This window comes from Trachurus japonicus, chromosome 7 (assembly GCF_045865225.1).
Source record: "Trachurus japonicus isolate A0001 chromosome 7, Traja_1.0".
NCBI lineage: Eukaryota > Metazoa > Chordata > Actinopteri > Carangiformes > Carangidae > Trachurus > Trachurus japonicus.
In genome coordinates, this window is record NC_140913.1 from 25281417 (window position 1) to 25293552 (window position 12136).

At 39.7% G+C, this 12136-nt stretch overlaps 1 protein-coding gene across 1 annotated transcript; it reads right to left on the minus strand.

The window, feature by feature from the left end:
* Positions 1-2106: 2106 nt before the first annotated feature.
* On the minus strand, positions 2107-3703 carry LOC146984853 (rhodopsin). The gene has a single exon (XM_085782377.1). The coding sequence runs from the start codon at positions 3506-3508 to the stop codon at positions 2450-2452; it is 1059 nt and encodes a 352-aa protein (XP_085638503.1). The 5' UTR covers positions 3509-3703; the 3' UTR covers positions 2107-2449.
* Positions 3704-12136: the final 8433 nt, after the last annotated feature.

Sequence of the window (12136 nt, forward strand, 5' to 3'; positions counted from 1 at the left end):
TTCAAAAGGATTTCATATTTTTGCACAGCAGCTTTTCAGTAATGTCTCAGGAGAGGCTTTTGACTGTTCACTCTTTTTTTATGAAGTCACCCTGGTGTGTCAGTCACGGTCACATTACATTTTAATATGCAGCTTTAGAGATTTTTGCTGAATTTAAAAGTAACATGAGAAGTCTGTAGTATGGGCTGTCAGCTGTACTGCCTCCCTTGTCTGCTTAGAAGATGTATTTCATCCTATTTGTTCATGACATATGTATAGTGACAGAAGCACCACTGTCTCCCTTCATTATTATCCTCAGTGAAACAACCAAACCAGGCACTATTTGTGTATCCATTTACAGTGCACTAAACTGCAATCATACCTTCATTAATTTTCAATAATATATTGTTCAACTATTTTGGTTGATTGTTTTTCTTAGGCTTTAGGTTGGAGCTGGAGTTCAACTTCAGACTGCTTGATGCTGATACTGCTCCACTATATAATGGTTGCTATAGCTACAGTACGCATCAAGGTCATTATGGGAGAGATGTTGAGGTATTTGTTTTTCCCTAGTCTGGCATAAAGCAGAACTGAGAGGTGAGGAGGAGGGATCACATCATCATTTCCAATGTTGTTACAGTGGTACAATAATTCATTGCAAAGTCTTTCAAAGAGTCCAAACTTTGAGAATTTCACTTTTTATCAATCAATTAGCAAAACTGCTTATCTTTTTGAGAGTTGTGGGTTGGGCAAGTAAGCAAAACACTTGACAGTTCAGTAGCCCAGGGGTGACATACTGTATACTGTAGAGTTAACTAGCCGTTTCTGTTCACATTTACACCCACATGCAATTTAAAATCACCAGCAAACCATACCTGCATTCCTTTGTAATGTGAAAGGAAAGTGCCCCGAAGAAACCCATGCAGGCACCAGGAGAATGGGGATGTAAATTCTGTTCAGAAGCAACCAGCCACCTTCTTCTTGCTGTGAGGCAACATTGCTAACCATTGCAGCATCATACCTCCCTCTTGGCATTCTAGTAAAATTGCAATGCTATAAACCTGAATACATCTCAAACGGGTCGATGATGAACTACCTCATTGTTCCCGCATAAATACTCTACTAGTCATTATAGAGTATTGGATTGCTGTATTATAAAATAAAATATCTAATCTAAATTGTGTTTTCTAGGCTGTAACAACTGAAAGAAACCTTTACTGAAAACATGCTGTTGTGAATTCTTGCAATATTTCTTTCTCTAACTCATTTTTCAGTAACGCTTCAAGCTTCTATATGAAGCATTTATAAATAGTATGGAAAAAGATTTAAATTATAAATAACCCACTGTAATGTAATGTATGCTCTAAGGACATTTCAGTATCAATACAAAGCATTTTTAAGCAATTACCTTTCCTTTAAGAAGGAAACCACTACCACTATTAGTAATAATAATTGATATCACCATATACTGCAATGTCTCCACTGCAAATATGTAAGTAAATATTGATATTATTATATTATATTGTATTATAAACACCTTTTTAAAGGGTTGTATGCTATATAGTACCGATTCTTTATAGGACTAGTTTCTCTGTAATACAATAGAAGTAATGACGCAGGTAAAGAAAGACCAAGTGTTTCCATTACATAACCTTTAGATCAAGGTGCCTCTTGATAATACAGATTTGTTTTATCCAATAAGTCTGCGTTAACTTTTAATTAATGTGATTAATATTCGTCATAAGATAAAGAGTGTTGTGTCATGTGTAAATCTGTCCCTGATTATTAATGTCATAATCTCTTTGCTAGGCCAAGCTCTAAGTCCAAGGTGCCCTCTGACTGAAATGAGATTATTGTAGTGATGCAGATGCTGCTGTGAAAGAAACTCACTGTCCAGTATAACCTTTTTGTGCTCTTCTCTGTCGAACCCTAACCCTGTATCATCAAGTTCTGCAGCAGAGCAATAGTCACTACAGTAATATCTCAGTAGTAGCACTAGTAGTAGAAATTGACTCGAGACATAAATGCATTCTGAATAGGTCATTGACATTTATTCATTTGATTAAATAAACTACAGTCATATGAACTTTGCCTCCCAAATTGCAAGTAAAACATAAACAGGGTGAATCATTTGCAAAGTGCGTTTTATTTTACGTTGCCTTGATTACATGCCTCTACATTCAAAAATAAGCCAATATCATATAGGATCCAACTGTAAAAGATAACATTTTTCCCCTTTTCTCTCAGGAAAAAAATTCTCATAGATTGTTAAGTTGGAGATTCTGTACATACAGGAACAACACTGTAATGGGCTGATCTTTCCTGCAACTGTCTTTAGGTTGAACCAACTCGTTTGTAAAAATACAAAAAGGAAGTTATTTCTGTAGACATTAGCCTTCAGTCGTTTCCCGGGGGGAGCAGAAGTCTTCTTCTTGGATAGTGGATCATGGAAACTTTGTTGATGGCCCTTTTATGCAGGAGACACAGAGCTGGATGAGGCAGAGGAGGCCTCGGTCTTGGTACTGGATGCTCCCTCCTCCTCCTCGAAGGGGTTCTTCCCGCAGCACAAGGTGGTGATCATGCAGTGGCGGAACTGCTTGTTCATGCAGATGTAGATCATTGGGTTGTAGATGGAGGAACTCTTGGCAAAGAAGGCTGGGATGGTCATGAAGACTGGTCCGAACTCAGAGCCTTGATGTGTGAAAATAAACCAGGCAACACCAGCATATGGGCACCAACATACCAGGAAAGCGACGACCATGATAACGACCATGCGGGTGACTTCCCTCTCAGCCCTCTGGGTGGTCTCAGACTCCTGCTGGGCAGCAGCAGCCTCCTTGACTGCACAGAGCAGACGGCCGTAGCAGAAGAACACAATAACCAGAGGAATGCAGAAGTGGCAGGAGAACATGTAGATGACGAAGGACTCGTTGTTGAAACCCTCTGCACGTGTGTAGTAGTCAATTCCACATGAGCACTGCATGCCTTCAGGGATGTAACGAGACCAGCCAACGAGAGGAGGGACGGCGCAAGCTGAGGCCATGAACCAGGTCAGGCCCAAGCCCATGATAGCATGATTCTCAGTGAAGCGGAAGTTGGCGATGGGCTTGCAGACGACCACCCACCTCTCAATAGCCAGAACAACCAGTGACCAGAGGGCAATCTCACCACCGAGGGTAGCAAAGAATCCTTCCAGATTGCAGCCAAGACGACCAAGGACGAAGTAGCCATGCATAGAGGTGTACATCGTTGTGGTGAATCCTCCAAAGACCATGAAGAGGTTAGCCACCGCGAGGTTCAGCAGGATGTAGTTCAAAGGGGTTCGCAGCTTCTTGTGTTCCAGGGTAACGTAGAGAGTGAGGAAGTTGACGGGGAAGCCGACGAGGATGAGGAAGAACATGTAGGCACCCAGGGCAGCATAAGCTGCTGGGTGGACAAGGTAGTACTGAGGGTATTCATAAGGACTCCGGACAATACCGGTGGTGTTAACCATAGGGATGTAGAAAAATGGCCCCTCTGTGCCGTTCATGGTTGCGGTTTGCGGTTGCGATCAGCCCTTAGGTGGTGTGTCTTCTGGCTGGTCAGGAGAGTGATGGAGAGGGACCTTGCTACAAATGGACCCAGGTGGCTACAGTCTGGCTTTTAAAGGGCACACCTTGGATTATCACTTTCCAAATCCGTCAGCACAAAGTGATTTAGGCCACAGTTAATATCTAATCCAGCCACCACTGCAAACATAACTGACCACTCATCAAGATATTAAGGTTACACCTGCTCACCTGCTCTATCATCAAGCTTTCCCATGACTGCTTAATTTTAAAACATGATAATGACAAGGTACATTATTAAAAAAGACATCTTTACTTGCACACTGAATTTCAATGTCACCATTGAGGGAAACTGTTCTGAAAACTATTTCGATGTTTCCCCACATTTGTTGAATTTCCTTAGCCAAGATACAAGTTTGAGAGGGTGGTCACCACTGATTAGTTTATACGTGTAGCTTTAGTGCCAATTGTTAACAGAATAAACGCCTTGTAACTACAGTAGCTCTGCTGACTCCAAAAACCCCAACCCTGAACAGAGTAGTGCATAGAAGTGGTTAAATTAATATTAATAGTTAATCTAAAATTGAACAAATGAAATGAAACTTTCATTTTAAACATGAATTATTTTTCAAAAGTCACATTTTCTGTAAATACCTGTAAAGAATTGTGTATTTTATAAAGGCTGTTATAAAGCACATAGACCCAGGTCAGGGCTCCAGACTAACTTTTTTTTTACAAGGAGCACAGTGGCCCCTCACTCGAGATTTTATAGGAGCACAAAAAGAAGATTTAGGGGCACAAATCAGCTTGCGAAGCAAATATTCACATTCCCTTTTCATTTATACCTCATACACCTTGGCCTGCCACCTGTAATGACAGATTCCAGGTTCTTTGAGTATTAAAAAACAAAAACAAAACAGCAGATTTACTGATTGCACATGTGCAAGTAGAAAATTTACTTAAATTTACTTAATTGTCGCAAATTTTGGGGGCAAAATGCCCCCATTTAGGCGCAGTCCTGCAGGTATGGTACAGGACTGTCCCAGCCAGAATAGCGGTAACAGGCTATTAAAATGTGTTAAAACATATCCTACTCCTATTAGTTCTTTTCTGGGCAAATTGAATCGTAGGCAACTGAATTTGTATTTGCCCAGACAAATAAAATGTAACAATCGTAGGCAACTGGATTTGTATTTGCCCAGACAAATACAAATCCAGTTGCCTTCTGTACGATTCAATTTGCCCAGAAAAGAACGATGACCTGGATGAATGAGAATATCCATAGATACTCCTATTAGTATGTGCCAAGATTTTCTGTGCTATGTTGAATGTAGAGCAGTGGTGTTGCTGAGTGGCTGACCATCTTAGCTGGTGGTAAAGAGCTCAGCACTTTCCTAATGGGTGTTGTATTAAAGAGATTTGGAGCTTATGGATGTGTTACTCTCACTAGCCTGTAATGGATTTAATGCTGCAGAGGGTCATTCTTACTCAGTAGGCTGTTGCTGTCCTCTGATGTGCTTTAATTAACTGTTTTCTTTTTTTCCAGTTCACACTTTACTTCATGAATTATCAGCATGTCTGAATCATGAATCTGTATCAACTAAAAAAAAAAAAAAACTGAAATGGGTTATAGTATTTGTGCAGGCCTCTTTAAGGGGCCCTACTGTGGTGTTGGTAAATCCTGAAAGAATGCTCAAAGACAATCAGTACATTTATGATAATATTCTATGAAATGACAAATTGTAGAGTATATTATAGTACAGAAATGTATTGCTTTTAGTTTATCTGTTCCACTTTCACCACTCTTCATTTTCAGCCACAGGAGGAACTTCAGGTAAAAAGTGGTGATAATATATCAGTTTTTTCCTCACAACTTCTGTATTACAGATAGTACATAGTGAGATAGACAGGAAAGGGGGAGGCAGAGGGTCTGCCCGACGCGGGGATGCCTGCGTTGAGGACTGTAGCTTCTACATGGGGCGGCCGCTTTAACCACTGCGCCACGCACCGCCCCACTATATTATATAGTATACCGAACACTCAATAGGTGAATTGCTATTTTCAACACTTTGCATCATCATTGTCAGCTGTTCACAATCATTTTCACATTGATGAAATGCAGAGCATTGTGTTGTGGGATTGTTAGCAAAAAGTAGCTACTGTGCATGCTGGGACAGTATGTTTTTCCATTGTACGATTTTTGTGGGGCTGAAAGGGATATTTATGTGATATTAAATGTGCACCAAGTTGGCTTGAGTGATTTCAAACGTGTTTGTTTTAGGTGTTGATATTCATTGGATATGATGGTAAAGATTTCACAGACTGAAATGTTCCCTTCACATTGGAAGCGGCAACATTTGTTAAACAGTCATTGCTAAGAGCTTGGCCTTTTATTACCCTTATTTTAGTGTACATTTTAGTGTCACTGTAATGTTCTGCTTTGCTGTGAATTTCTGTGTTGTGTTCTGTCTTCAGTTGTCATCAGTAGCTCCAGAACAAAGAACAGCACAAACAGTTCACACTTTTTACAGGCACTATATATATCTTTACTTGTGGTGTGTGAAATTAGGCTTTTATGTTTTATGCAAATGTATTCAAGGCTTTAGTTGTTTTACAATGTATCACCAGTGCCTTACATTGGATCTCATTTAGGTCTGCAAATAGAACCAAAAATGTTTAGTTGATTAGTTAGAAGAGCAATTACATTGAAAAGTGATGTCCATCTATTTTGACAGTGAATCAATTCTTTCAGTCAATTTTCTAAGCAAAGATTGTTGTTGAAACATTCTGTGGTTCCTGCGCACCATTATTAGTAGAATAAAAAGCTCCTGAATATCAAGGACATTAACTAACATGAATACAGTCTGCTATTTCCTGTCTCATGAGGGGTTAGGTAAGATTTGTTGTGGTGAGTAATGTTCATCTTATAACTTCAAAGTGTTTAACCTAGGTAGTTTTTTTTTTTCTTGCTTTCTGAGTAAACTGTGCTCCCTGGTGGAGAATAAATGACACTTGCACTGAGACCAGTGTAATAAATTACATAGGAAGATGACAAATAGCAGAAGTACAGTGAGAAAAGTGATACATGACACTACCTTAAATGTTTCTGAGAATGTTCTTGTATGCAATAGCCTTAACTGTGGGTGTACATTTACAATGTCTTTTTTGTTTTGCCCAACAAAATAAATGTATGAAAGAAAATAAATTTGTCTATTTAAGAATTTGTGAATGGTCTCTTTTGGAGTTTTGGATCCCGCTGTGTACAAGACAATACATTTAATCTCTTTGGGTGTTGGACTGTTGTTTGTAGATGCTACTTCAATGTTCTGTGATTGGTGTTCACTACATTTTAATATGTCATAAAACACTAAAAGCGATTAAACAATGTTTACAATAATCAATGACAGTCCAGTCTGGTATAGGAATGAAACCATACTGTGCATTGACATATGGTGAGCAGTTAAATACAAAAGCACTACACAATCGTGCAATGTAGGTTAAACTGAAACCATAAAAATGGCAAAACATGATTTCAATAGAAAACAGATTTGAACTTGTGCGAGAGATGTGAGAGTTACAATCTGCACCTGTTATTCATCCGCACGCTGTAAAGGATTAACAGATCCAGGAGGAGATCAGGACTGACCTGTTGCTGAGCTGTACAGTCTTTGTGCCGGCAAGATCTGTAGGTGTTTTGCTGCCCTCCTCAGGAAACTTAAGTAAGTACATGTTTCACAAATGCACAAATCCTAAGGTCAGTGTTGATTCACAGGATTTTCTGTCTTACATTTTCAAGTCTCTTCAACATCGTTTGTCTTTTAAACTGTGACAGACCCTCCAACTGAAATAATGTTGTGAAAGCTCTCCAATAAATCCATGAACCAGCCACATGAATCTTTAGTGTTAGATAGTGAGGGTTCATGGAGCTCAACAAAATGTTTTGTCACTTGTTACGTTGAGTTGAACAGTTGTTTTGGGGTATTGATTGGTTAACTGAGAGATTCCCATGAATCCCTTCATATCATAACAAACTGAAACTACAGTTTGTGGTGTCCAAAAGAGCTTCCCTTGAATTTATAGATACCTTATACAAGGACTTCTGTAGTAAATAATACAGATTCTGCCTTCTCATGAATGATGTATGATTTGAAAAATGCATAGAAGTGCAGGAGATGCACTGTTACTGCCTTGAGGTGGACATGGTCCAGAGGAAGGACTGGTTGAGATTTTATCAGCAGCTCATGGGAAAAGTCTTAGATATATCTATATATATATATATAATGACTATTCTCTATTCTATTGCGCAGGTGTCATGTAACTTTTAAACATTTGGCCTTTAAAGCTGTTTGGCCTCGGTGAGTCAGTACAGAATGGTTGACGTCAAAGGTTTCTGTTGTCAGATCTGTGGTTGTCAATCCTAAACAGATGATATTAGATTTTTATTTACAAATAAATCTTTGACTCCTTTAAACAGTAACAGTCTCACAGCCTGCCTTTTTTTTGTTTTGTTTTGTTCTGTTTTTTTTATTTTGCATATGATGATGACTGTGGTTTTTTAGAGGACAAATGTGTGGGCAGCGTGTGATGCTCTCTCACTCTGCCCACAGGAACTCTCTTGCTGAGTGACCGGTAGAGAGGAGGGAACACTGTGACCAGGACATGGCACATTCCACACCACCGGCCCCCGCACACATCTCGCACTGAGGGTTGTACATCATCATCAGGCCCGTAAGAGCTAAAATAACATCAGCTGGCGACAAGGATGTAAAGATTCTTTTTGAGTTTCACTGTCCAAACAATAAAAACTCTGTCGCTCTCACAGCACTTCAAAGAATCTTTGATGTTATCTTGCTTTTGCTTCAGCTTCAACCAACTATCTTTTTTTTATTAATCAATTATTTGTCCTCTCTTCAATATGCATGAACACAGCATACAGTAAAACTGCCTGTTAAATACAAACACATTCAGTTGATTTATCTTACCAACAGCCTAAGATCTAATATCACATTTATTGTGATTGAAAACAAGGAAAAACACCAAATCCTCATTTGATGACTGATTTTTGCTCTAATCATCGTAGCTCTACTTATCAATATTAATAAAGCTGTTGCAGCACTGTAATGATCAGCTGATTAATTGTCAGTTGAAATTTTTTGCATTCATTTTGATACACAAATTATCATATTAGTACAAAACATTCTCTGTTTACAACTAGAATATTTTCCCTGCCCTTTGGGTTAGTAAACTGAGTATGATGGACAAAACGAGACCTGTGAAGTTTGATGATTCACAGGCCTTTCTTTTTGAATAAAGAAAATACTTTCAAAATTGAAGGTTCCTTGTTGAGCTTTGGGGCTCTAGTAGCGCTATGGAACTCTGTGGTTTGCAAAAACACTTATATATAATATATAAATATCTGCTTTGCCAGTATTTTATGAGGAAGGAAGTCCACTTGATATGTTTGTTAGACCTCAGAGATACACTGAGCATCTGGGTGAGTTACCACTAAATGTGCAAGTGGCAAGTGAGTGGACACAGCATGGCTAGGAGCCCATGTGATGATGGATAACAGGGCATAGAGGCTGCATGAATAGAACAGATCAAGAGCATTAGAGAACAGATAAATTATATAATTGAGTAATAATTTGTCAAAAATTACTCTTAATTACATTTTCGATGATAGATAATTGTTGTCAAAACGTTCCAGCACTAATTTGCGTTGCTGAATAATTACTTGGTGCTGTACTGATGGCAGCATGAGTTATATTCATGTTTAGGTATAATCACATAAAAATCAATATATGCCAGTAGATACAATGAGGAGGACAATTCTGTATTTTGACCTCCCCTATAGAAAACACTCACTGCACTTCAAAGCTGGAAACATGAATGCAAATCTATCAAATGCAATATAAAAAGACAGTCCACTAAAAATATCTGACGCTGCCTGAACATATTATGAGCGTGTCTGCCAGCAGTGGGAGCTGTTAACCTTCAGTGTGCTGCTTGACATGAAGTCGTTCACATTCTGCATTACTATTGATTCTACAGCAATAAACTGGAGCAATCTTTGCATCTTGTTGCTGAATTAGCAGCACCAATTTCATGATTAAATGATTGATGCGCGTCAGATGGAGCGCTCAGACTCTCTCTCCTCACGTCAACAAAGACAAGGCAATTTGTCAGGAGCTGCATTCAGTCACCTCACAGCGCAGGGAGGAAGATGAGGTCAGGGGTGTTGTTACAGCCTCGCTCTCTGCAGGAACTCAGCTCATACTGTGTCGACACCGTCAACCCTCACCTGAAATGATCATGTGTATTAGTATTTGTCAGACACCGGGTGATCCCTGGTGTGCCGTCAGATGTTACAGTGGCTGAAATCTGCATTCAACGGACGCCTTCGAAGAAAGTCTGCTTTACAAAACGCCGACGTGTATTGTGAGAAAAATAAAACTGAGGCACCTCGGCGAGCAGATGCAGAGCTTCCCTCTGATCAGTCAGGGGTGTAAACAGCAAGTCTCTCTCTTCTTTCTATCACTATCCTCTGATTAGCCATGATTTTTAAAAAAAATCCTTTCTTCCTCTCTGTCTCTCTAGCCCTTTCAAGTTCACACACACACACGCACACAAACTCATACCACCACATACATAACCACACACACTTCTGTCTGTGGTGACGTTCCTGTGACTCCTTCTCACTGCCCATTGTTCATGTTTGACAACTGCAAAGAAATTAGCAGTCTTTGGCATGATTCATCATCTTTCAATCGACTGGTTGCTAAGGTGATGAATCCACGGTGTCTATGTGTGTGTGTGTGTGTGTGTGTGTGCAGAGTGCTGAAATCCTGTGGCGTGTGTGGAGAGTGATGTCCTCGGTTTGACACACACACACACACACACACACACACACGCGCAAACACACTGACTATGCAGAGGGAGCAGGACTAAACCACCGGACTGAGCTGGATTCCTACCTCTCCTGGTTTGAGATTTTAGGGGTTTAGATTATGAAGCCCCAGATGCTGGTGGTTAAACCTCTCACTGTGTGCACAAATATCACCCTCATTAGCAAACACTTCCAGTAACACACACACACACACACACACACACACACACACACACACACACACATACACATACACACACTCTGATACACAACACCTCCCACGCTCTCATCTGCACATGATCACACAACAACTGCTTCAAAGCCACACATTCATCGGCCCTCTCTAAACTCCTTTTATCATTGCTCATCATTCATATGCTAAACAGCCACACAGATTTTGGGGTTGTAAACTCGCGCATGGCAGCTATTAAGGTTAAACACACAAGTCAGGCTTGATCCCATCATGTTGGCTTTAGTTGTGCTGCCAGGCTTTGTATGAACAAACGTTTTCTTCCCTTTGTTTTCGGTGCAGTGTTAAGAGCCCACTTTAATGTGGGGAGCACGTGTAGCTGGACGGCCAAACACGGACCTGAATCCACTACCCCTGATTAACGGACTCATGACAGACTCGTCAACCAGGACGTGCCAAAAGCATCCAAGCTGGGCTAAAACTGATCCAAAACTACTAAGTGGACTTGACTCTGAGCCCAGATCATCTCGAGTCCACACCCCCTAAAGCAACCTGAGCCAAAACCTGGCATCTAAACATAAATATCCACAAAATGCGACAGATCCAGCTCTCATTTGGTGCTCCACTGCTCCACACAGCTGAATGCATCAATGCTCAGACAAGCTGTCCCAGCTCAACTGGCAAGTGCAGCCAAACTGCTACTGGGTTTTTGAGGCAATATTGATAAGAATATCGACAGTAGACTAATAATGATATATGAATGATCAAAGGAATTTTAGTTTAAACATTTCTGGTATACGGATCTCTTCTAAACTACTAAATGATTAGTCCTGGATCAAAAAATTAATTGAAACCAATCGATTAATTAGGGTCTAATATGAGATTGTTTGATTTTGGGTTTTTTTTAAATTTCTTATCATTGGTAAAAGGCTTGCATACAAACAACAAAACAACTATAATTTTTAATTTGATTAAACAAAAAAAAAAGAAAAAATGAACTACCAGTACATTTTGATGAAATGAGGATGAAACTAATTATGTCAAAATAAAGTCCTGAAATGTGCTTTTTCAGATCAGTGCTGTCAACAGCCTTAAGCATACACAGCTGAGCATCCTTGGCATTTTTACATCTTCACTTTCTCATTAAGTATCCACTGACATACACAACCTGCAATATAAGCCAATATACTGCTCTACAAAGTTGAAGATTAACATTTTGATGCAACATGCTTCAACTGCATGATACAGACACATCCAGCAGACAGCAAACTGCATCATCATGATCATCATCATCATCATCAAATGTATCTACCACTGGTGCAAGGCACCGGTGTCTCACTGCTTCAAATAGAGGCACAAAAAAGTTGTACATCTTAATATGTAATGACATGTTTTTTGTGCAGAATCAGGGCCTTGAGCAACTGACAAAAGCTACCGATCACATGCAGGTGCATAAAACTCATACTTATTGTTTTTTATTACAACTAGGTATGTTAGCTATTAAGTGCTGGTAGGCCAATTGGGGGGGTGGAA

Bases quoted from the DNA above. Each gene is read 5' to 3' on its own strand.
- LOC146984853 (XM_085782377.1), bottom strand. From the start codon at position 3,508: ATGAACGGCACAGAGGGGCCATTTTTCTACATCCCTATGGTTAACACC.